This window comes from Carcharodon carcharias, chromosome 4 (genome assembly GCF_017639515.1).
Source record: "Carcharodon carcharias isolate sCarCar2 chromosome 4, sCarCar2.pri, whole genome shotgun sequence".
Lineage (NCBI taxonomy): Eukaryota > Metazoa > Chordata > Chondrichthyes > Lamniformes > Lamnidae > Carcharodon > Carcharodon carcharias.
The window spans coordinates 181,017,420-181,042,102 of NC_054470.1; the positions used below are offsets into that span (position 1 = coordinate 181,017,420).

At 44.4% G+C, this 24,683-nt stretch overlaps 1 protein-coding gene across 1 annotated transcript in view; it reads left to right on the forward strand.

The window, feature by feature from the left end:
* LOC121277488 (15-hydroxyprostaglandin dehydrogenase [NAD(+)]-like) overlaps nt 1–24,367 on the forward strand; it is a 77,988-nt gene extending 53,621 nt beyond the window's left edge. The window contains exons 5-7 of the mRNA XM_041187046.1: nt 14,802–14,878; nt 18,514–18,677; nt 22,409–24,367. Of these exons, the coding sequence (XP_041042980.1) occupies nt 14,802–14,878; nt 18,514–18,677; nt 22,409–22,517 (350 nt within the window). The 3' untranslated portion in view covers nt 22,518–24,367. The remainder of the gene's footprint in view (nt 1–14,801; nt 14,879–18,513; nt 18,678–22,408) is intronic.
* Nucleotides 24,368–24,683: the final 316 nt, after the last annotated feature.

The window sequence follows — 24,683 nt, forward strand, 5'->3', positions numbered from 1 at the left end:
CAAGAAGGCAGCTCAGCACCACCTTCTTGAGGGCAATTAGCGATCGGCAATAAATGTTGGCCCAGCCAGCAACACCCATGCCCTGTGAAAGAGTTTAAAAAAGAAACATGCAATAGAATGGAAGATTTTTCCTTTCTTCTGTGAAGAGAGACATGTTGCACCCATTGTGAATTACCCAAAAGCCCGGGGAGCCTATTTTTCTCTGTTGCTTTCTCTATGGCAATGCCTCAGCCTATCAGAATCAACTTGCCAGCCACCAGCACCCTTTTCTCCTGTAGTGTAAATTGTGATAGGTTGAAATTTGGCATTCTTGTGTTTGTCCTGATGAGTGCAGGATGAAAAGCTTCAGCAGCAGGTCTCTCCTTTCAGCAACATTCAAGCTCTGTACTAACAAGCGACAGTTTGCTTCTTTCTAATTCTTTTCAATATTTATCTCCAAAAGTGAGCCTTCCACACCTTTTTGAGATACTCTCACTATCCCACGTTTAATGCATTGCTGCCTTGCCTATTGCAACACTCCCGAGGCCAAGTTGATCCCTGCGGCTGATAGTCGCCCCAACCCTTTTGAACAATCCTCTTCCTTCTCCCATGCTTGTCAAAGCTCTCCCCGTTTTCCTTTAGAATGGTCCAGGTCTTCCTTTTATCCGCCCTGATCTTTCCTACTTCCTAATCTCCCTTTCTGCTTCCCTTCCAAACATGTATCATTCTTGTGGGATTATTTTTATAGCATTGCTACTTTTTATAATGCAGAAACACAAACACTGTTTTCTTATCGAAAGGAGGAAGTGAGGTTTGTACAGATAGTCTGCAGGTTTTCTCAATAATATTACACAACACAAACTATGTAATTTTATTTTGCACTGTTATCGAATGTTAAACCTATGAATTGCAGACACCCTTAGGGACTTGCATTGGCTCTCCATTTATTGCAGGCAACCTTATTTTCAAAATGGTCATTTTAAGAACTGTTTCAAAATTTCAGTGGGGTGATGAATTCTTTATTCAGTATCCATAACGGCAGAGAAACCGTTTCATCCCCTAGAGTGGAACCGCACAAGCTTTCAATTCCAGACACAAGAAGGCCTTCACTGCCACTGCAGATGCTGAGTAAAGAGCTCCCCTATTTCTCAAAGCCTTATCTTTCACATAACCTGTTGCAACTTACGCTATACGTACATTGACCTCAGTGAAATCTGGAAGCTGAAAGGAAGCAAGATACAAGAGGCATCATCAATGATGCTGTCTCAGTGGAACTTTGAGATGCAGCAGCTTTGAAAAAGACTGTGTCCCATGTTTTAAGTGATCTGATGTAATTAATGCCTGTGGCTCAGTGGATAAAAGCCTCACCTCTGATATTAGCAAATTGTGGGTTCAAATCCTACTCCTTGATTTGAGCACTGAAAGCTAGTCTCACACTCCAGTACATGATTGAGGCAGTGCTGCACTTTTGGATGAGACATTAAACTGTAGCCCAGTCTGCCCTTTCAGGTGGATCCCATGGCACTATTTTGAAGAAGAGCAGTGATGTTACCCCAGGCGTCCTGGCCAAAAGCTCAATCAACAACCTTAATCAGATTATCTGGTCATCTTTTCTTATTTTTTCATGGGATGTGAGCATCATTGGCTGGGCCAGCATTTGCTGCCCATCCCTAATTGCCCTTAAGAAGGTGGTGGTGAACCGCCTTCTTAAGCTGCTGCGGTCCATCTGATGTAGGTACCCCCACAGTGCTGTTCGGGAGGGAGTTCCAGGATTTTCACCTTATGAAACTGAAGGAACAGCGATATAGTTCCAAGTCAGGATGGTATATAGCTTGAAAAGGGGAACTTGCATATGCTGGTGTTCCCATAGGTCTGCTGCCCTTATCCTTTTAGACGGTAGAGGTTGCGGGTTTGGATTTCCTGTTGAAGAAGCCTTGGTGAGTTTCTGTAGTACATCTTCTGTATGGTATGCACTGCTGCCACTGTCCATCAGTAGTGCAGGGAGTGAATGTTTAAGGTGCTGGATGGGATGCCAATCAAGTTGTCTGCTTTGTCCTGGGCTTCTTGAATGTTTTTGGAACTCCACTCATCCAGGCAAATAGAAAATAATCCATCACACTCCTGAATTGTACCTTATAAAGGGGATCAGGTTTTGGGGAGTCAGAAGCTGAGTTACTCACCGCAGGATTTCTAACCTCTGACCTGCTCTTGTTGCCATGGTATTTATATGGCTAGTCCAGTTAAATTTCTGGTTAATGGTAAACCCCAAGATGTTGACAGTGGGCAATTTAGTGATTATAATGCACTTGATTGTCAAGGGGTGATGGCTGGATTCTCTCTTTTTGGAGATGGTGATTACCTGGTACTTGTGTTGTCCAGGTCTCGCTGCATTTAAAAATGGACAGCTTTAGTATCTGATGAGTCACGAATGGTGCTGAACATTGGGCAATCATCAGCGAACATCCCATTTCTGACCTTATGATGGAGGGAAGAGAGTTTCAACTGTTCATCAATGACCTTCCCTCCATCATAAGGCCAGAAATGGGGATACCTTCTGACATTTGCACAATGTTTAGCACCATTCATGACTCTTCAGATACAAAAGCATCTCCATGCCTGCATGCAGCAAGAGCTGGACTAAAGACTGAACGGGACCAGCAAATACTATAGCTACAAGAACAGATCAGAGACTGGGAATCTGATGTGAGTAATAACTCACCCTCTTATTCCCCAAAGCCTGTCTACCATCTACAAGGCACAAGTAAGGAGTGTGATGGAACCCTCTCCACTTACCTGGATGAGTGCAGTCCAACAGCACTCGAGAAACTCAACATCACCAAAGACAAAGCAGTCCACTTAATTGGCACACCATCCACCACTTTAAGCATTCTCTCCCTCCATCACCAGCGCACAGTGGCAGCAGTGAGTACCATCTACAAGGTGCACTGCTGCAGCTCACCAAGGCTCCTTCAACAGCACCTTCCAAACCTGCGAACTCTACCACCTAGAAGGACAAAGGCAACAGATGCATTGGAACACCACCACCTGCAAGTTTCCCTACAAGCTACTCACTATCCTGACTTGGAAATAGATCGCCATTCCTTCACTGCGGCTGGGTCAAAGTCCTGGAACTCCCTCTCTAACAGCACTGTGGGTGTACCTACACCACATAGACTACAGCGGTGCAAGAAGGCATCTCACCACCACCTTCTCAAGGGCAATTATGGGTGGGCAACAAATACTGGCCTAGCCAGCGACACCCACATCCTTGTGAAATAATAATAAAAAATAAATATATATATATATATATATATATATGGTATCCCTAAATGTTATTTTCTGACAGTTACTAAACTCTAATCTATTTTTTATCAACTCTAAGCCAGGTTAATACCAAAGCTTTGGAGAATGGTCCTTGTGGCTGGAGGGACTTACCTCATCAGCTGGATAATTGAACATGCGTTAGGCAAACTTCCCTTTGTTTTTGTTTTCAGTCAGCTCATTTGGCCCAAAACTGGATGAAGCTAGGCTGCCCACCGGGACATAAACTGAGTACGGGACACTGATGTTGTCGCTATGTGTCATTTCCCCTCCAGGGACTCCCAAACAGCAACAGTGGCAAAAACAATCAAATACGTATTTTTTTAATTTGCTATTAATAGTGGTAGCCTTCCCTATTGTGAATCCAACTGGTAATTTTTGCTTTGATCCAATTTTTAATGCTCTTACATTTGGATGTTGAAACCACCTACCCACTCAGAGCCTCCAGCACTTTATTATCCCAGAGGAAGCTAAAGTAAAATATACTGCAAGAAATGGTTCTGCTTTTGAAAGCCCCGTTCCTCAACCATTTTGCCTGCTAACTCTGGGATTTTCAACCTTTCTGCTGCTGAGAATCTGCCCCCTCGTGTTATAAGGAGTCTCTGGAACACACATGTATTATCTTCCTTGCACATAAATTAGTTACAGAATTAAACAGGTGAGCTTACTGTCCATCGTCTTTGATTTAATCAAGGTGAAACTTGTTGCTGATGCTAGGCACCAGGTTGAGACTTGGGCGAGGGGGTGTGGTGTAATGTGCTGCCACCTGCGTGAGTGGCAGAGCTCAGTTGCCACAATGTTCCCTTTAAACCACGTGGCCATGAGGCAACCTGGAAGTTCCTGCGCAGGCCGCCACAAGTTGACCCCTTTAGGGTTACAGCCACACGGAAAGATTCAAAGGGCCCGTGCACACAAACAAATCACCCAGACATTACAAAAAAAAAATTGGAAGTTTGGTAACCAGCCACTGGCTGGATGGAGTGGTCATGTCACTTAAGTCTGGGCTTAGTAATTGATAACAGCGAGGACGCATAGGCAGGGGTCAGCATTCTACACTCTCTCTTGGTATTTTTGGCAGACTACTTGAAACCTTCTTGCAGACCCCCAGAGGAACCGCAGACACCCGACCCGGTTCAGAATCACTGTTCCAACACCAGATTTTAACCCAGTCCAGCCCCATACAAACAGGGCTGATGAGTCATGAGGATGCCCAGGGAGCGGGAGGGAGGGTTGGGGGTCCAACACATTGCACCTAACTCCCGCAGCTTCCTCTTTCAACTCTTTTCGGAGGCGACGGTGGTCTCATGACAATGTCACTGGACTAGTAATCCAGAATCCCAGGCTAATGTCCTGTGGACAAGGGTTCAAATCCCATCACAGCAGCTCGTGCAATTTAAGGTCAATTATTATAAACCTGCAATTGAAAAGTCAGTCTTAGTAAGGGCGATCGTGAAAAAGTTGTTGTTGTAAAAGCCCACCTGGGTCACTAATGTCCTTTAGGGAAGGAAATTTGCCATCCTTACCTGGCATGGCCTACATTTGACTCCAGACCAACAGCAATGTGATCTTAACTGCCCCCTGAAATAGCCAGGTAAGCCACTCAGCTCAAGGGCAATTCGAGATGGGCAACAAATGCTGACCTTACCTGTGATACCCGCATCCCATGAAAGAAAAAAAAATTAAATACACTCCTTGTAAAACTCTCCTCATAAAGAAACAATTTTAATTTTTAAACTGATAACCCTGTTACTGGCTCCCCAGCGATTGGCAGACATGTGACTCTACAACATATAAGACATGTAACATGCAAATAAGGTAAAACATGCATCTGTGTGAAGCTCTCCAGCAACATTCAGAAACACAGTGGAAATAGCTGTAAATCAGGAAACTGAAGGGAGGGAGGAACTCAGGAAAATTACAATCACCAGAGAAGTGGTACTGAGCAAATTGTTGGAGCTGTGGGCTGACAAATCCCCGGGTCCTGATGGACTTCATCCTAGGATCTTGAAAGAAGTTTCTAGTGAGATAGTTGATGCGTCGTTATAATTTTCCAAAACTCCTCGGGCAGAATTTTGCCCTTGATGGGAGCTGATCGCCGCCGCCAAAACGGGCCCCACCGCCATTTTAAGTGGGCGGGCCAATTAAGGCCCGCCCCGCGTGACGCCCGACAGGAAGTGCTTTGCGCTCCCTATGCAGGTAGTGGGGGGGTGGGTGGGGATTCCCCAACTGCAAGAGTGCTCTCTTTCACGCATGCACACAAAAGAGCACACATCTCCCCTGAGGCTAAGTGCTGCCTCAGGAAGATCGCTGAAAGGCAGTGAAACATGGAGAATAGAAAAATTTTAAAATCATTAACATGTCCCCCTCATGTGAAAATGTCACAGGAGATGGGACATGTTAATGAAATACGCAAAAACTTTATTTCACATTTTTAATTCCGATATCAAACCTCATCCCGCCACTGGATGAGGTTTGTAAAAAAATCACTTACCCGCCTGCCTGTTGGGCCCGTGTGCCGACCCGAAGTTCGCACGGGCCCCTCAAAATCCTGGTCGATTGGTCACTCAATGGCTTTAACAAGGCCTTTAATTAATGGTGGGCGCGCATCACGCTGCATAGTGCGCCCACCGACTGAAACATCACGATGCCGCCTACTGACGTCAGGGCGCTTGTGCAATGTCAGCACACAACATTTTACGCACTGACATGTGGGCTCCACCACCCACACGTCAGCCTGAAGATTCAGCCCCTTAGATTCAGGGAAGGTTCCATTAGATTGGAAAGTAGCAAATGTAACTCCTTTATTCAGAAAGGGAAGGAGACAGAAAGCAGGAAACTACAGGCCAGTTAGCCTCACATCTGTCATAGAGAAAATGTTAGAAGCTATTGTTAAAGATGTTATAGTAGGGCACTCAGAAAAATTCAAGGCAATTAGGCAGAGTCAACATGGTTTTGTGAAAGGGAAATCATGTTTAACCAATTTTTTGGAGTTCTTTGAAGTCACATGTGCTGTGGATAAAGGGGAACCAGTGGATGTGCTGTACTTCGATTTCCACAGGGCAGCTGATAAGGTGCCACATCAAACCTTAGTGCAGAAAATAAAAGCTCATGCTGTAGGGGGTAACATATTGGCATGGCCTGGCTGGCTAACAGGAAACAAAGAATGTGCATAAATGGGTCTTTTTCTGATTGGTGAGATGTAACGAGTGGTGCGCCACAGGGAACAGTGCTGGGGCCTAAACCCTTTATAGTTAATATAAATGACTTGGATGAAGGGACCAAAGGTACAGTTGCTAAATTTTCTGACGACACAAAGATTGGTAGGAAAGTAAGTTGTGAAGAGGACATAAGGAGGCTACAAAGTGACCTAGATAGGTTAAATAAGTGGACAAAGGTCTGGCAAATGTATAATGTGGGCAAATGTGAAATTGTCCATTTTGACAGGAAGAATAAAAAAGAAGCTTATTATCTAAATGGTGAGAGCTGCAGAACTCTGAGATTCAGAGGGATCTGGGTGTACTAGTGCAAGGAATCACAAAAGTTAGTATGCCAAGTACAGCAAGTAATTAGGAAAGCTAATAGAACATTATCATTTATTGTGACGGGAATTGAATACAAAAGTGGGGATGTTATGCTTCAGTTGTACAGGGCTTTAGTGAGACCACACCTGGAATACTATGTACAGTTCTGGTCATCTTATTTAAGGAAGGATGTAAATGCATTGGAAGCAGTTCAGAGATCTTTGACCAGAGTAATACCTGGAATGGGTGGGTTGTCTTATGAGGAAAGACTGGACAAACTATGCTTGTATCCTCTGGGCCAGGATTCTGCCCTCATTGGGAGGGCTTGGCGAGGGTGAGCAGAAGTGGTCAGGAAGCCAGCCGCAGCTCGTGGCCAAGCCACATCCAGAATTTGATGCTAGTGGGCCAATTAAGGCCCGCCCAGCGCAAAACGTGTGCTACAGTGCTCAGCACTGCCTGTGTGGGGCGGGGTGGGGGGGGTGGGGGAGGGGTTGGAATGAGGGCGAGCGTAGAAGTTTGCGCGTGCAAGCGCACGCAGGAAATGCTCCCTGAGACACCGAGCTGCCTCCAGGAGATGAAGACTTCTGAAAATTAAGAATAAAGGATTTTAAAATGTTAAAAAAAAATCATGTCACATCATGTGACTCTGTCACACGAGCAGGGACATGTTACGAATGAAATGTTAAAATTTTTGTTTAGTTTTTAATTGCTGTCGGAAGCCTCAGCCCCACCCGTGGATGAGGTTTCCTAAAAAATTCAAAGCCCGCTTGGCCTTTTTTGCCTGCCCACCAACCATAAGGTTGGATGGGCAGCGAAACATTTAATTCAATTAGATCTTTAATGGCTTTAATAGACTTGTTAATTGTCAGCAGGTTTGCTACTGACCAAAATATCTCACATCATTTTACATTCATTCGGACCAGCCACACACCTGTCCGATGAGCGCAATATTCTGGCCCTGGAGTTTAGGAGAATAAGAGGCGACTTGATTGAAATCTATAAGATCCGGAGGAATCTTGACAGGGTGGATGTTGAGAGGATGTTTCCTCTTGTGGAAGAATCTAGAACTAGGGGGTCGCTGTTTAAAAAAAAGGGGTCGCCCGTTTAAAAAGAAGATGAGGTGAATTTTTTCACTCAGAGGGCCGTGAGCCTTTGGAACTCTTTTCCTGAAAAGGTGGATGGAAGCAGAGTCTTTGAATATTTTTAAGACAGAGGTGGATAGATTTTTGGTGAGCAAGGGGGTGATAGGTTACCAGTATTAGGTGGGATGCAGATTTCAGGTTACTGTCAGATCAGCCATGATCTTATTAAATGGCGAAGCAAGCTCGAGGCGCTGAATGGCCTACTCCTGCTCCTTGTTTGTATTTTCACATTGTAATTGCATCTTGACAGGCCTCAGCTTGTCTCATTATAATCTGATGAAATGCTGGGTATGGCTGCAGCTTAAATGAGACCATGTTCATGTCCCATTACACTTCCAATGCAACTATTTGTTTCGAAAGAGAGCTCTGGTGTGCAGTTTTGGCCTCCTTACCTCAGAAAGGATATACTTGCCACAGAGGGAGAGCAGCGAAGGTTCACCAGACTGATTCCTGGGATGGCAGCGTTGTTGTATGAGGAGAAATTGGACCGACTAGGCCTGTATTCACTGGAGTTTAGAAGAATGAGAGGGGATCTCATTGAAACACATAAAATTCTGTCATGGATGGACAGACTGGATGCAGGGATGCTGTTCCCTTTGGCTGGGGTGTCTAGAAAAAGGGGTCACAGTCTCAGGATATGGGTAGACCATTTGGGACAGAGATGAGGGGAAACGTCTTCACTCAGAGGGTGGTGAATTCTCTGCCACAGGAGGCTGCGGAGGCCAAGTTACTGAATATATCTAAGAAGGAAACAGATAGATTTCTAGACGCTAAAGGCATCAAGGGGTATGGGGAGAGAGCGGGAGCATGGCGTTGAGGTAAAGATCCAGCCATGATCATATTGAACGGCAGAGCATGCTCAAAGGGCCGAATGACCTGCTCCTGCTCTTGCTCCTATTTCCTATGTTGCTGTGCCTCTGAGAGGGTCTTGATTTTCAGTTTTCATGGAGAAGCGAACTGAATTGGGGAATGTGAGACCAAAGGAAAACACAGATCAAAGAACCTGAAATGCAATATATTATAAGGAAGTAAACTTATGCAGTCACAACAAAGCAGTGACCTTGCTCATAGAGCCTTTTAATCAGGAGGCTTCTCAGTTGTGTGTTGGAGCTGTCAGCTTCACCAAGTCCCTTAGTGTGTGTCACAGAGTCTAGGCCCAGAGTTATTTGTGCAGCTCGCGCCTTGTCCAAGAATAATAAAATGGGGCTTTTCCATGTGTTTTTCACTGAAAGATTATTGTTTAGACTGCTGCCTTTGGAAAAGATTGGTGAGGTGATAGCCGATGCAGTTCAGCTTACACGATAGATAAGAATCCAGTCTTGGCAAAAAATGCTGCTACTCGGAAAGTAAACATTTCATAAATCCTGATGTTTATTGAAAAAGCTCAAAGGACATTGACATTTTTATTAGGAGTACTACCGGAGGAACACAGTCAGTCCAGCTTCTGACTGCACTGTTTCAGTACAATGAAGGGAGGCCATGAACTAAGCAAATAAGTAACTGCTTGCTATGTATTTCTTGTGTACTACTTAATGTGTTTCCCTTCATAACAACAATGAAGACACTTTTAAAAATACCTTAATGCTATATAAAATTCAAGTTTTTTCTTTATTCTTTCATTATGTCAAAGCTAAGCAGCTAGCTTAGTGGACTAGTCACCATTGGATTGGTAACCCTAGGCCCAGGCTAACGTTCTGGGGAACATGGGTTCAAGTCCCACCATGGCAGCTGGTGGAATTTAAATTCAAGTAACAAATCTGGAATGGAAAGCTAGTCTCAGTAACAATGACCATGACAACTATCATCAAGTGTTGTAAAAACCCATCTTCACTAATGTCCATTAGAGAAGGAAATCTGCTGTCCTTACCTGGTCTGGCCTACATGTGACTCCAGACCCACACCAATGTGGTTGACTCTTAACTGCCCCCTGAAACGGCCTAGCAGGCCACTTAGTTCAAGGGCAGTTAGGGCTGGGCAACAAATACTGGCCCTGCCAGCGACGCCCACATCCCATGAAAGTATAAGAAACCCCTGCTGGTTTTTAATTAGCTGCAACTGACAGCTCATTCGATACAGAAATTGAAGAATTAGGTCAAAGAAGAAACATTGCAAGCATTCTCAGTCGTAATTCAGATCGTATAGTCTGTTTGCACTGTATTTGCAGCGACATAACATGCCCCTGTACATTCAGGAGCAGATTTCATTGCTAGAGTCAGTGCCCCAGTGGGCAGTAGAATCGGTTAGGAAGAAAAGGGCATGGGTCAGGAGCTTGTGCGATGATTGCAAAATAAATCATGGTTGGAGAAATGGAATGAGATAAAGGGTAAAAGATGAAGATGAGGGAATTTGGAGAGAGTTTTCAGGCAGAGACGTAGAACAAAAGAGCTTGCAGGTCCTGGTAATCATCCATGCCCACTGGCGTAGGGCGGGCTCAGTGGCGTGAATGGACAATATGGCGAGAATGCCAAAAATCAGTTTCACGACATCGTGAAGCCAATTTTTGTTTCTTTTCATTCACTCATGGGATATATTGACCATCCCTAATTACCCTTGCTCAGAGGGCATTTAAGAGTTAACCCCATTGCTATGGAGTCGTATGTAAGCCGAACAGGTGAGGGCAGCAAATTTCCTTCCCTAAAGGATATTAGTGAACCAGATGGGTCTTTACGACAATCGTTTTGTGATCATCATTAGACCTTTAATTCCAGATTTTTTTTATTTAATTCAAATTCCACTATCTGCCATGGTGGGATTCAAACCCAGGTCTCCAGAGCATTACCCTGAGTCTCTGGAATATGAGTCCAGTGACAATACCACTACACCACCGCCTCCCCACTTGTCCATTCAGCCCAGCGTTGGCGGGCTACGTTCCCCGCCATTGGACATCGGGAACCTCATTGTAATACATCAGCATACCATTCTAAGGCTAGCCCGCCGGACTCATTCCACCCACACACACCCCCACCCCCCACCCCCAGTGCTGGATCGTCAATCACACTGACATGTTTCACAACAGCATATAAAAGGTGTGCACTATGAGGGGAACATGGAAGTGAGTACACAGTAACATTGCAGAGCACTCATGAGGGGCGCCTGTTGGACTTCAAGGTTGAGGCACTTGTGGAGAGGGGGTGGCAAAGGCTGCCTTGTAGTTGAAGGTAGTGCACAAGCACATGGGGGGTTTGGGTGAGGGAAGCGGCCACACATTAGGGACACCTTGTACAAAGTGGCCATTCCTCTGCAACTGAGACAGTTCAGGTGCAGCCACATTGATATGATTGGAGTTGGGCCTCCAGCTTAATTGCCCACTCAAGCAACGCAGAGGCATCAGAGTGCCAGCAAGTGCTCCAGAGCTTGTTACCCCTCTGGCACAGACTGCAAACTAATGAGTGTTTTAGTGGACTGCAGAACAATTGGATGACTGGACACATTGTACAATGTCCTTACTAAAACCGGCCATGGAGCAGTCACTGGTGGAGACGCTCACAGCCCCTTGCAATGTCACCATCCCGATTTGGGCCAGTCTCCCCCATGGTTCACACTAACAGTGCAGCCTTGCGGTGCAGGTTAGGAGAATGCCTGTGCCTGAGCTGAGAGCACAACATGCAGTCCAATGGACAAAGCTGCTGCCAATCTGTCAGGTGGAGCGGGGCGGAGGTGGGTGGGGTTTCAGGCAGCCATGCAGCGCACTAATCTCTGGCCATCCAAGTGGTGGTCAACACTCTCCGGGATGCGTTAAGGGGCTTTCAGACTTAACCAAGGGAGGTTCTTAGTAGACCCAAGCTAATACGGCGTCTCTATCTTTCATCCTGCGGGAGGAGTATATAAGGAGCATGGAGCCTGGTGAACTAGCTGTATGCCTCATGGCGTACAGATAGCAGAGGCAACAGAGAAGAGAGTGACTGAGTCGCCTGGCTGTGCAGAGGGAGGAGCAGCACCCTCTTGGAGTAGGGCCAGCTGGGGCTTCCGCACACACTGCCAAAGTGCCACAGTGAGCTGTCGCTGGTCAGCACCTAGCCAGCACCAGGGTCTGGGCAGGTTTCATGCCTGCAGATGACCAAGAACCAGAGACACTGAAGACTGTGCATGTCTAGGGAACAAGTCAGTCACATCTGCCAGATATGGCAGGATTTGGCACCACGTGGACATGGAGGGCATCCACTGCCAGTGGCTGTGAAAGTGGCAGCACTGCTCAATCTCTATGCCAATGGCTCCTTTCAGGGCTCCACAGGTGACCTCTGCACGATCTCACAAGCCTGTACCCAGAAATGCATCCATGAGGTCACGGATGCCATCTCCAGGAGGACACGACTTTGTGTATTTCGCCTGGGACCAGAAGGGAAAGGATGCAAGAGTGATTGGATTTGCCCAGATCTTGCATTTCCCACAGGTGCAGGGCGCTATCGACTGCACTCATGCGGTGCTCAGATCTCCGTCGCAACACAGGGTCAACTATGTCAACCGCATGAGATTCCACTCACTGATTATGCAGCTGGTGTGTGACCACCACCAATGCATCCTGCAGGTCTGCGCATGGTTTCCATTCTCGTTCGGCCACGGATCCCTGAAGCTTTCCAGAGTCCACAGAAGCTGCAAGGATGGTTCTCAGGGACAAGGGTAGAAGCTGTGGCTGATGACACCCGTGCAGCAGCCTCAGACTGCAGCAGAGCGATGGTATAATGAAGCTCACACTGCAACTCGTAACTTGGTGGGGAAAGCCATCAGGATGCTGAAAATGAGGTTCCAGTGCCTGGACCAGTCTGGTGGAGCCCTGTAATATAGTCCACAGAGGGCGTCATGAATCATTGTTGCCTACTACACCCTTTACAACCTGGCGCTGCAACGCAGAGAGGAGCTGGCTGAGGAGGAGAGGCAGGAGCTGGAGGTCTCCTCCAATGGGGATATCGTCGGTGATGAGGGTGAGGAAGTCCTTGAAAGCAAAGATGACGGCGATGAGGCTCTCGCACTGGCCACATGAGACAGGCGCGTTCGGGGGGCCCTCATAACTGCTAGATTTGTGGAGGATGATGACAACATGCAGTGAGGAGGCCCCATAGATCCTCACGTTGCATCTATGAATGCTTGACTCCAGTCTGGCTTATGGCAGGGCACATACCCGCTGTGATAATGCTCCTGTCATGGAGAATCAGTGCAGGCCTGAATAGTCGTTCGATTGCAGGAGGACGATGACAACATGCAGTGAGGACACTCCATAGATCTTCACACAGCCTCTGAGAATGTCTGACTCCTGTCTGGCCGAGGGCAGCTCGCTTGCGCTCTATGTTCAGGGTCGTATCATAGAAACGCAGCAATGAAATTTAAAAGCATCAGATCCTTTGTCTGCCTGCAGCACCTGACCCCCCCCCGCCTCCAGTAGCACAGCATCACTGGCCACAGATGCTGAAGAGATGGGGGACAGTCACAACTTAAAGACTCTGAGAGCACACAGAGAGAATGATAGAACTGTATGATGCCTGGCCACAACATTCTGGCAGCAATGACAAGCACCGCCGGGATGCAGGCATCAGTAATGTCTCCAGGGAATGTGAAGCTGGACCATCACTTTGGTCCGAAGGCTGCACAAAGAACAGGGAAGAGGCCTGAATTGAGAAACCTGCCTTTATCTTGTGCAGAAAAGTTTCACATCTGAGTGGTTAGAACACTGCTCATCATAACAAGGAGCCATAAGCAGCGAGACATTCTTGGGAGTTTATTGACAATAGTGAACATTATGTACAAGTGATTAACACCCATGCCTATGACATGTAACTTCCCCTCATTAAATGCCATTTAGCATAGTTTAGCTCACTCACTTATCATATCCATCAAGCAGATTTCAAACCTTTTCTTCCCACTTTCTGTCTCCTGCCTACCAACCATCATCCTACTTGTCAAAAGGTTACTTCCAAATCCATGGATTTTCTTTGCAAATAATCCCTTGCCTTTTGGATGTTAAATTGACAGGCCTGCGGCTATTTGGTTCCTTTGCCCTACCTTCCCTAAATAATGAAGCAACTATAGAAAGTTTCCAGACCAATGACATGAATACCAAATCAAGAGAGCTTTGAAAGGTTATGGTGAGCACTCTCACCTTGTTATACTGTGGGGTGGAAACCATCAGAAGTTTTTGCTGAGCGAGTGGGTACGCGCCCGACCTGCTCAAGCGTAGAATGATGCACGATGATGTTGGGTGAGTATCCCCATGCCATCGCGCATTCGCGTGATATTTCAGTCACCAGGCGCACGCGGAAGTTGGCAGCATGCCCGGCGACAATTAACAGGCCTGTTAAGGCCATGAAAGTGATAATTAAATGCAATTTTTTGCTGCCCGTCCAACCTTACAGTTGGCAGGCAAGCGAATGGGTCAAGCAGCGTTTGGATTGTTTTATGAAACCTCATCCACGGGCAGGATGAGGTTTCCAACAGGAATTAAAAATAAAACCAAAATGTTTAAGTCTCATTTATAACATGTCCCTTCTCATGCGGCAGTAGCTCTGTGCCTCCAGGGGACTTTCAGTGCGCACACCCGTGCTAATGCGCAAACTTCCGCGGTTAATTGGCCAGCCAGCATGAAATCGCTGTCGGGGCCCAATTTTGGGCGTTGGTTGATTTCACAACCGCTCCCGGCCCTGCCAACCATGCCCACTTGACGAGGTAAAAATCCTGCCCTGGAGATTTATCAATCTTAAGTCCCCAGATTTTCTCCATTCCCATTTTGTTTCTTATACTGAATCATGACAATTCACATACAAGATAACTGAAGTCCAGTGGAAGATTAGGTCAAAATGAAGATGCTGATTCATGCTATTTTACCCTGTAATTTGTTTAATTTATTCAGGTTTCATACCAGCAGCGCATTGTCCAGTGTACACTGCTTCAAAGCACGGAGTACTTGGCTTTACTCGATCTCTTGCTGTAAGTATTGTAAACAACAACAGTCGATCACCTGATACTATCAGGACAGGTCATCATATCCTGCAATGTACAACATTTACTTCAGCAGCACTACATGGAATTCACAACACAGAAACAGACCATTCAGCCCAACTGGCCTGATACGGTGTTTATGCTCCACACAAATCTCCTCCCACTCTATTTCTCTTCAGCCAATCAGCATATCCTTCTATCACTTTCTCCCACATGTGTTTATCCAGCTTCCCCTTAAATGCTCTATTCACCTCAACTACAGCTTCCACATTCTAACCACTCTCTGGGTGAAGAAGTTTCTCCTGAATTCCCCTTTTCATTTATTAGTGATTTATTAGTGACTATTTAATATTTATGATCCAGAGTTTTGGGTTCCACAGAATTACAAGCATCTTCCCTGTGATGAATTTGGTTGTAATTTCCTTCAAATCTCATTGCAATGGGAATTCCAGACATTTGACTTTCTCAAACAAACCTTTTCCTCGACGTCAGTCACTCAATAGAAAGCTGCATTGAAGATTTTAGTCACACTGGCCCAGATTTTGGTGGCAGTAATGGTGGCGGATCTTTCAACATTCACCATTATTACTATTCCGAAACTGGCAGCAACTCCTGGCGTCCGCTCATGAGCAGTTAAACAGGGAGATCAGAAATTTCTGTCAGTGAGTCTCCACTTTTCGACAGGGGCTGCACTGTTGAAATTCCCCAAGCTGCAATCAAGTAGAAATTGTTGAACTGTTGAGAACTTGCCTTCTTTTCTCTCTGTAAAATCCCTTGAAAAAGTTATGCCTTGTTGAATGAGATGCAACTAGGTTTAACAGACTACAAAGTACATGGTTATTCATGAGCAGCTTCATTGTCCCCAAAAAGCTAGTTTTATATTTTTGGAATGCCAAAGTTCTCCATTATGATAAAAAAAATTCACATACTAAAAATAATTTTAAAATATATTTGTCTATAATACTTCAGCATCTACTTTAATCCCATGCTTAAATCCCAATAATTTACTTCACTCTTTGTAGAACTTTCATTAAAAGTGAATGATAATCAACATTTTTAACTCCGTGGTTTGCTGTCTGTGCGAATGCTAATGTTTACCCTGCTTGATGACATCACTGTTGTTGGAAGCCTGGAGATCACTTTGACTTGGCACCTGCATTCAAACTGACATCGGGAAAGGGGAAATCCATGCCACAGAGGTCACTAGACCTTTTTTTTTAATTCATTCATGGGATGTGAGCTTTGCTGGCTGGGCCAGCATTTATTGCCCATCCCCAGTTGCCCTTGAGAAGGTGGTGGTGAGCTGCCTTCTTGAACCACTGCAGTCCATGTGGTGTGGGTCCACCCACAGTGCTGTTAGGAAGGGAGTTCCAGAGTTTTGACCCAGCGACAGTAAAGGAACGGCGATATATTTCCAAGTCAGGATGGCAAGTCACTTGGAGGGGAACTTCTTGGTGGTGGTGTTCCCATTTGTCTGCTACCCTTGTCCTTCTAGATGGCAATGGCTGTGTGTTTGGAAAGTGCTAACTAAAGAGCCTTGGTGAATTTGTGGGCATATTTCTTCGAGATCAGTAACGAGCCCTGTTGCTTCTCTGTTGCCCATGCAATCTGGGCCACAATCTTGTTTCTGTCATCATAGGATGGATGGAAAAGAGAAAAAATGTTTGAGATGTAAAGAATACAATGGAGGCTTTGATTGAGATGCATATATATTCATCTTCATGAGGTAGTGTGTTTGAAGGGACAATCTGCATTTCAATTCGTAACCCTGACTACACATTGCCCACCTTTCAAGTCTGGCAACCCACTGGAAGCCTAGAATTGGTAAGTTTAACCTATAAACTCAGACATCATCTAGGCAAAATCAAGTATCCTAGGCACTTCCCATTCACTACCACTGTACAAAATTTAACAACCAATCGTAATTTTTAAGTGCAAAATGCCAACTAAGATACAAACTATACCCCAGTTTATACTTTTTATTGCTCATCACATTAAATATAATTAATGTACTGTCAAATGACACTTGAAAATAGCTGTTAGAAATTTAATTACATTTTCAGAAGTATGACATTCACCTTCTCTGCTGAAGTGGGTTTGTGTATTGTTCTATGGCAGCCTCATGGTACTTCCATCAGCTAACCAAGTATGATCCTGGACAGTGAGTATCAATAGACTCTGAAGGGGTATTGCCGCTGAACTTGATGTTGTCTTCACCTAATGTGCATTTGCAAATGCACATGTTTTCCATCTGAGCCTAGTAGATGGCAATCAGGACCACCAAGGCTAATTCTAGCACTCCCACTGCTGGGATCAGCTAACTTGGCACAGATCAAAGGTTAATACTGGCACCTTTGTGTCCTGTCTAACTCAAAATCAGGAGTTCTGGCACATGTGAAGAGATCTCTTTGATGATACCAAATGAATGATTGTAGATTGAGATGGTATTCAATGTTGGGTTTATGAATTCACAGTACTTTTGATCTTAGACTGAGTTAATGAAATGTGAAACAATGAGTCAAGTGCACTTTCAAGAGAAGCATATTGATGTGACAGGGTGGGAAGGGGCAGAATCCTCCATGGATCACATATTACCCTCCTCTTTGCTGCTTCTCCTGCCAGTTGCCAATGCAAATGGTCAGAATTCTTTCATTACATGCATGACAGAAATATTATCAGCGCTGGCCATCTTTCAACATCTAACTGTCTTTATGGAACTTCTCTGAGACCTGCAACATGATCTATCATGCGAAACTGTGCTCCACAACTGGAGTTACTGAAATCTCAGCGGACTGATGTGTAGACCTCTCTGGACATTCTGGAATTCTAAAGTAAAGCCAGGAATTTCCTTGAAGTTTTCTGCACCACACCATCTTAACTTTGCCGGAAGTGTGACGGAAGCTTTGTTTAAACGTGAAAAGAACAGAGCTTCCCTGTATTTCCAGCAATGTTACAGTGGTAATGTCTGAGCAGCTCTGAGGACCTTTCAGCCCATATAGCACAGAAGAAGGCCATTCTGCCCATCATGCCTGTGCCAGCTCTTTAAAAGAGCCATTCAATCAATCATATTCCCAGTTCTCTTTTCTTTTCCTTTGAGCATATATCCAATTGCCTTTTGAAAGTTATTACTGAATCTTCTCCCACCACCCTTTCAGGCAGTGTATTTCAGATCATAACAACTGGCTATGTAAAAAAAATCTTCTTATCCCTGCCCTTTCATCCATTGTCTTAAAACTGCAGTCCTGAAGAAGAGCCATACTAGACACAAAACATTATCTCTGTTTCTCTCTCCAGAGATGCTGCCTGACCTTTTGAGTGTTTCCAGCATTTTCTGTTTTTATTTCAGATTTTGCTTTTAATCTGAGTCTCCCCCCCACCCCCCCAACCCCACTCCCTCTCTCCAGGCTAGGGGTGTTAATGGCAATTGTAACAACCCCACCTCCCCATCCTGCCAGCAACACCCACATTGAGATTTGCTGACTGCACTGAAGAGGGAGCAAAGCTGCAATCTTCCTGTTCTGATCAGTCAGACATTCAGTGGATCAGCAAACTGAAGCATTGGAGGAATGGAGAGAAGCAGCAATTTCTGAAAAAGAGCTAATGACAATCCCTCTTTCCTCCAGGAAGCTTCTAGATTTGGAAATTATGGGATCCGAATAAACGCTCTCTGCCCAAGCTTTGTCAACACTCCAATTCTTGACACTATAAACCATGAAGAAAATCTGGGAAATTTTTATCAATTCAAGGACAGCGTCAAGGATTCAATAAATATCTTTGGAGTACTAGAGTAAGTTATCATTATGTAATCCTGTTATTGTGATGTTATGTAATCATATCACAAAATATCTTCATCTGATTCTAGATGTTTTTCATTAGATTCTCTAGGTCACTAGGATCAAAGAGAAGTGGGGTTAAAAACTGATAAATTATCTGCAGCTCCTGGGTACGTGAGCTCCTGAGGGGGTTCATGTTTCCTCATCAATTACCTCCTTTTCTTTTATTCATTCTTGGTATTTGGGCATCACTGGCTAGGCCAGCTTTTATTGCGAATCCTTAATTTCCCTTGAGAAGGTAGTGGTGAGTTGCCTTCTTGAACCGCTGCAGTCCATGTGGTGTAGGTATACCCACAGTGCTATTAGGAAGGGAGTTCCAGGATTTTGACCCAGAGACAGTGAAGGAACAGCGATATATTTCCAAGTCAGGGTGGTGAGTGGCTTGGAGGGGAACTTGCAGGTGGTGGTGTTCCCATGTGTCTGCTGCCTTTGCCCTAGATGGTAGAGGTCATGGGTTTGAAATGTGCTGTCTAAGGAGCCTTGGTGAGTTCCTCCAGTGCATCATGTAGATGGTACACACTGCTGCCACTGTAGTGGAAGGAGTGAAAGTGTTAAGGTGGTGGATGGGGTGCCATCAAGCAGGCTGCTTTGTCCTGGATGGTGTTGAGATTCTTATCTGATGTTGGAGTTGCACTCATCCAGGCAAGTGGAGAGTATTCCATCACACCACTGACTTGTGCCTTGTAGATGGTGGATATTATTCCAGATGCTCCACTTGATCTGGCTTGAGCAACAATTCAGTACAAAGTGAGTTGAGATGAAGACATAAAGTTTCACCAGTTCACCACTTCATTTGGAGCAACTGTACTGACAGGTCACTTTAGTAAAACAGACCTCCGTGAGAGTAAAGCTGTGCAATTATAAATAAAGAAAATGCGATCAGAATTCAATTAGTTTTAACATAATTACGGGAAAGGACAGAAATAGAACAGGAGTTAAAGTTTTACATTGGAGTAAGATCAATTTTGCTAAGCTGGCGAGTGATCTAGTGGACTGGGGGAACAGCTACTTGAAGGTAAATCAGTGTCGGGGCAGTGGGAGACATTCGAAGGGGAAATTCAAGATGTTTGAAGTAAACATATTCCCACTAAGAAAAATGATGGGATGGCCAAATCTAGAGCCCCCTGAATGCCAAGGAGCTCACAGGGTAAGAGAAGGTTGAAAAGGAAAACTTATGTCAAGCACAGAGAGAATTCAATGCCACAGAAAGCTGAGAGGAGTATAGAAAGAGGGTGAAATCAATAAGGAAATTAAGAAAGCAAAGAGAGGGCATGAAAAAATATTGACAAGCAAAATCAAGGACAACACAAAGACAGAGAACAAAGTACAAAGAAAAGTACAACACAGGAACAGGCCCTTCGGCCCTCCAAGCCTGCGCCGATCATATCGCCCGTCAACTGAAACATTTTGCACTTCCAGGGTCCATATCCCTCTATTCCCATCCTATTCATGTATTTGTCAAGCTGCCTCTTAAACACCACTATTGTACCTGCTTCCACCACCTCCTCTGGCAGCGAATTCCAGACACTCACTACCCTCTACGTAAAAAACTTGCCCAGCACATCTCCTCTATAGTTTTCTCCTCTCACATTAAATCCATGTCCCCTAGTAATTGACTCTTCCACCCTGGGAAAAAGCTTCTGACTATTTATTCTGTCCATGCCACTCATAATTTTGTAAACTTCTATCAAGTCGCCCCTCAATCTTTCGCTCTAGTGAGAACAATCCGAGTTTCTCCAAGCTCTCCTCATAGCTATTAACCTCCAGACCAGGCAGCATCCTGGTAAACTTCCTCTGAATCCTCTCCAATGCCTCCATATCCTTCTGGTAATGTGGTGACCAGAATTGCATGCAATATTCCAAGTGTGGCCTAACCAAGGTTCTATACAGCTGCAGCATGACTTCCCAGCTTTTATAATCAATACCCCTGCCATCGAAGGCAAGCATGCCATATGCCTTCCTGTCTACCTTATCCACCTGCATTACCACTTTCCGTGACCTGTGGACCTGTACACCCAGATCCCTCTGCCCGTCGATGCATTTAAGGGTTCTGCCATTTACTGTATAATTCCTGCCTGTATTAGACCTTCCAAAATGCATTATCTTGCACTCGTCTGGATTAAACTCCATCTGCCATTTCTCCACCAAAGTCTCCAACCGATCTATATCCCGTTGTATCCTTTGACAATCCTCTTCACTATCTGCAACTCCTCCAACCTTAGTGTCGTCTGCAAACTTACTAATTAGCCCAGTTACATTTTCCTCCATTTCATTTATATATATTACAAACAGCAAAGGTCCCAGCACTGATCCCTGCGGAATTCCACTAGTCACAGCTGTCCATTCAGAAAAGCATCCTTCCACTGCTACCCTCTGTCTTCTATGACCAAGCCAATTCTGTATCCATCTTGCCAGCTCACCTCAGATCCCATGCAATTTTACCTTCTGTACCAGTCTGCCATGAGGGACCTTGTCAGAGGCCTTACTGAAATGCATATATATAACAACCACTGTCCTTCCATTGTCGATCATCTTTGTCACTTCCTCGAAAAACTCAATCAAGTTAGTGAGACATGACTTCCCCTTCACAAAACCATGCTGCCTCTCACTAATACGCCCATTTTCTTCCAAATGGTAGTAAATCCTGTCATGAAGAATCTTCTTCAATAATTTCCCTACCATTGACGTAAGGCTCACCGGCCTGTAATTTCCTGGATTATCCCTGCTTCCCTTCTTAAACAATGGAACAACATTGGCCATTCTCCAGTCCTCTGGGACCTCACCCATAGCCAGTAAGGACGCAAAGATTTCTGTAAAGGCCCCAGCAATCTCCTCCCTTACCTCCCTCAGAGTTCTGGGGTAGATCCCATCTGGCCCTGGGGACTTATCCACCTTAATATTCTTCAAGATGCCTAACACCTCCTCTTTTTTGATCTCAACATGATTCAGGCTATCTACACACTCTTCCCTAGACAAATCGACCGTTAAGTCCTTCTCTTTGGTGAATACTGATGAGAAATATTCATTTAGTATCTCTCCCATTTCTTCTGGCTCCACACACAGATTCCCACCTCTGTCCCTGAGTGGGCCTACCCTTTCCCTGGCTACCCTCTTACTTTTTACATATGTATAAAAGGCCTTGGGATTTTCCTTAATCCTGGTTGCCAGTGACTTTTCATGACCCCTTTAAGCCCTCCTGACTCCTTGCTTAAGTTTCTTTCTACTTTCTTTATATTCTCCACGGGCTTCATCTGTTCCCAGCCTTCTAGCCCTTACAAATGCTTCCCTTTTCTTTTTGACTAATCTCACAATATCATAAGACATTTTATCAATACATTAGGAATAAGAGAATAATTGAGAAAACAGTAGGACCCATAAAAGACCAAAAAGGTAACCTATGTATGGAGGCAGAGGATGTGGTTATGGCTCTTAATGAATACTTTGCATCAATCTTCAAAAAAGAGGTGGATGATGCAGACACTGCAGTTAAGGAGGAGAAGTGTGAAGTATTGCATGTGATAAACATAGGGAGAGAGGAAGTATTAAGGGAACCAGCGTCCTTGGAAGTGGGTAAATCACCAATCCAGATGAAATCTATTTCAGGCTGTTCAAAGAAGCCCAGGACTGAATAGTTATTTTTTTTAATTATTCCTCATACCATTGAATTCCATCTTCTTTATTACAGACCATCAGTTATAGCCGAAGGTTTTATACAACTACTTGAAGATGACAGTTTGAATGGAGCTGTAATGAAAATCACAACAACTAAGGGTGTTCATTTTGAGAACTATTAGCCAAGACCGTGCCTCTCAGCAGTGGGCTAATCGTGACCCAATTAGCCTATTGGCCAGAAATGGCTGTTTTCAAAGTTTCCTACACTGGTTCCAAGCTTACATTCCTTGCTACTGCAGAAAATTGGAAAATTTTGAAATATATGAAAAGGCAACTTATGGTATTCCATGTAAAACCATAATATATATGGGGGAAAGATAATATGACCCTTTCTGACCGGATTTTAAACAGTATGTCATTGTCAGCCAATGCAAATAATAGAAAATTGTTATTTTTAATCAAAATTGTTACAAACATTTGCACAATGGTGATCATCAATTGGAATTGATATAGGAACAATAAATCTCTGTGTTGCCAGCCAACCAGCACAATAACTCTTTAGTGGCATTAATCCAAGAATGTTGGGATCGTCATTGTTTTTACTGGGGGAGGGCAGGGCCACGATCGTTAAATTCTCACTTCATTCAACGACGGTAATGATGGAATCGGGTCCATCATGGGCGGAATCTTAAGGCCCCTGCCCCTGGTGGGATTTTATGGTCCCGCTGAAGTCAATGGACTTTGGAACGACTTGCCGCGCTTTATGGTCCTGCCACCACCACAATGGGTCTGTAAAATTCGGCCCATGTCCCTGCTGGCCATTTGAAAGAATTATCCAATTAGCCCCACTCCTCTGCTATCCCCATAAAGGTGCAAACCTTTCCCCTTCAAGTGTTTATTCAATTTCCCTTTGGAAGTTATTCTTAAATCTATCAAAGTCCCAGCTAAAGTATGGTGTGTTTTGAGTTACACTGCAAGTCACTTATTCCAGAATTTCCTCTTTATTTTGCACTGTTCAAGGGTTCCTACTGTGTAAACGTGTCAAAAGCATTACTTGTTTGCATAATAACATTGCTTAGGGCCATTGTCATAACTTTATTCTTTTACTAGACAAAGAGAAATGAGCAGTAATATTCATGGACATCCGTTATGCACAGGCACCCAGAATATACAGGAGCATAAATTTTTCAATTGATAATACCGCTTCATGAAAACTAATTTGATAATCTACCCTATTTTCCAATATAGGCAAGCTCCCGTTATACACAGGTTTTCAATATATGCTGGTTGACAATATACTATACTACTTGCTATCTGCATTTATCTCAGTGTATATCGGTTGACAATGTCTATCCACTTGCTATGTGGCAGAGTCTGCAGATCGCACTTTGGACTTATCAACCAACTCAGAATCCATTGATATAAAAACAAAATTTTGCAGATCCTGGAAATCTGAAACAAAAACAGGCAATGCTGAAAAAACTCAGCAGATCTAGCAGCATGTGTGGAGAGAGAGTCCGTATGACCCTTCTTCAGAGAATCCATTGAAATGGAGTGAAAACAAGTCATCCTCGAGCTCAAGGGATTGCCTTGCTATGTGTTTCCCTCAGTATATACTGACTGGCAATGTACATACAAGTTTGTAATATCTAGGAATCTTATTTGTTTCTCTCTATTTTGTTGGTTCCATGGTAATTAATGCACCTTGATATCTTCCTCTCTTGCACTTTCTATTTCATTGAATTCCATACACTTCCTCCGTGCAGAGGATTTCAGTATACAGTTGCGCAACAATGTATATATTCCCTGTGTCTAGCCATTGTCAATATATATTGGGTAACAAAGTATGTACGCTCCATGTATATAGATCTTTCAATATATATATATACATATATAGGGTAACAATATATATATGCTCTCTGTATATAGATGCATTCAATATATATATTGGGTAACAATATATATATGCTCTCTGTATATTGATGTTTTTAATATATGTTGAGTTACTGTCAAGAAGATGTAATAATTCTCATAATGTTATTGGAATTTATTGTAGCCTAGAATAATAGTGGGATGTGTCTATGGGCAGAATTTTGCCCTTGGAGGGGGTGCTCAGCGGGTTAGGTCGGTCGGGAAGCTGACCACCGCCCACGACCAGCACCGCAGCGCGATTTCACGCTGGTGGGCCAATTAAGGAAAGCGGGGGTAATTGAAGGTATCGCACATCACTTAAAGTTGGAAGTGATACCTGACACCAGGGCCTCACAGCTGGAGGTTGTGCAACTTCAGTTCTAAAAGAAGAGGCTTATATTTGGACAAGCAAAGGAATTGAGAAAACTTGAATTGGA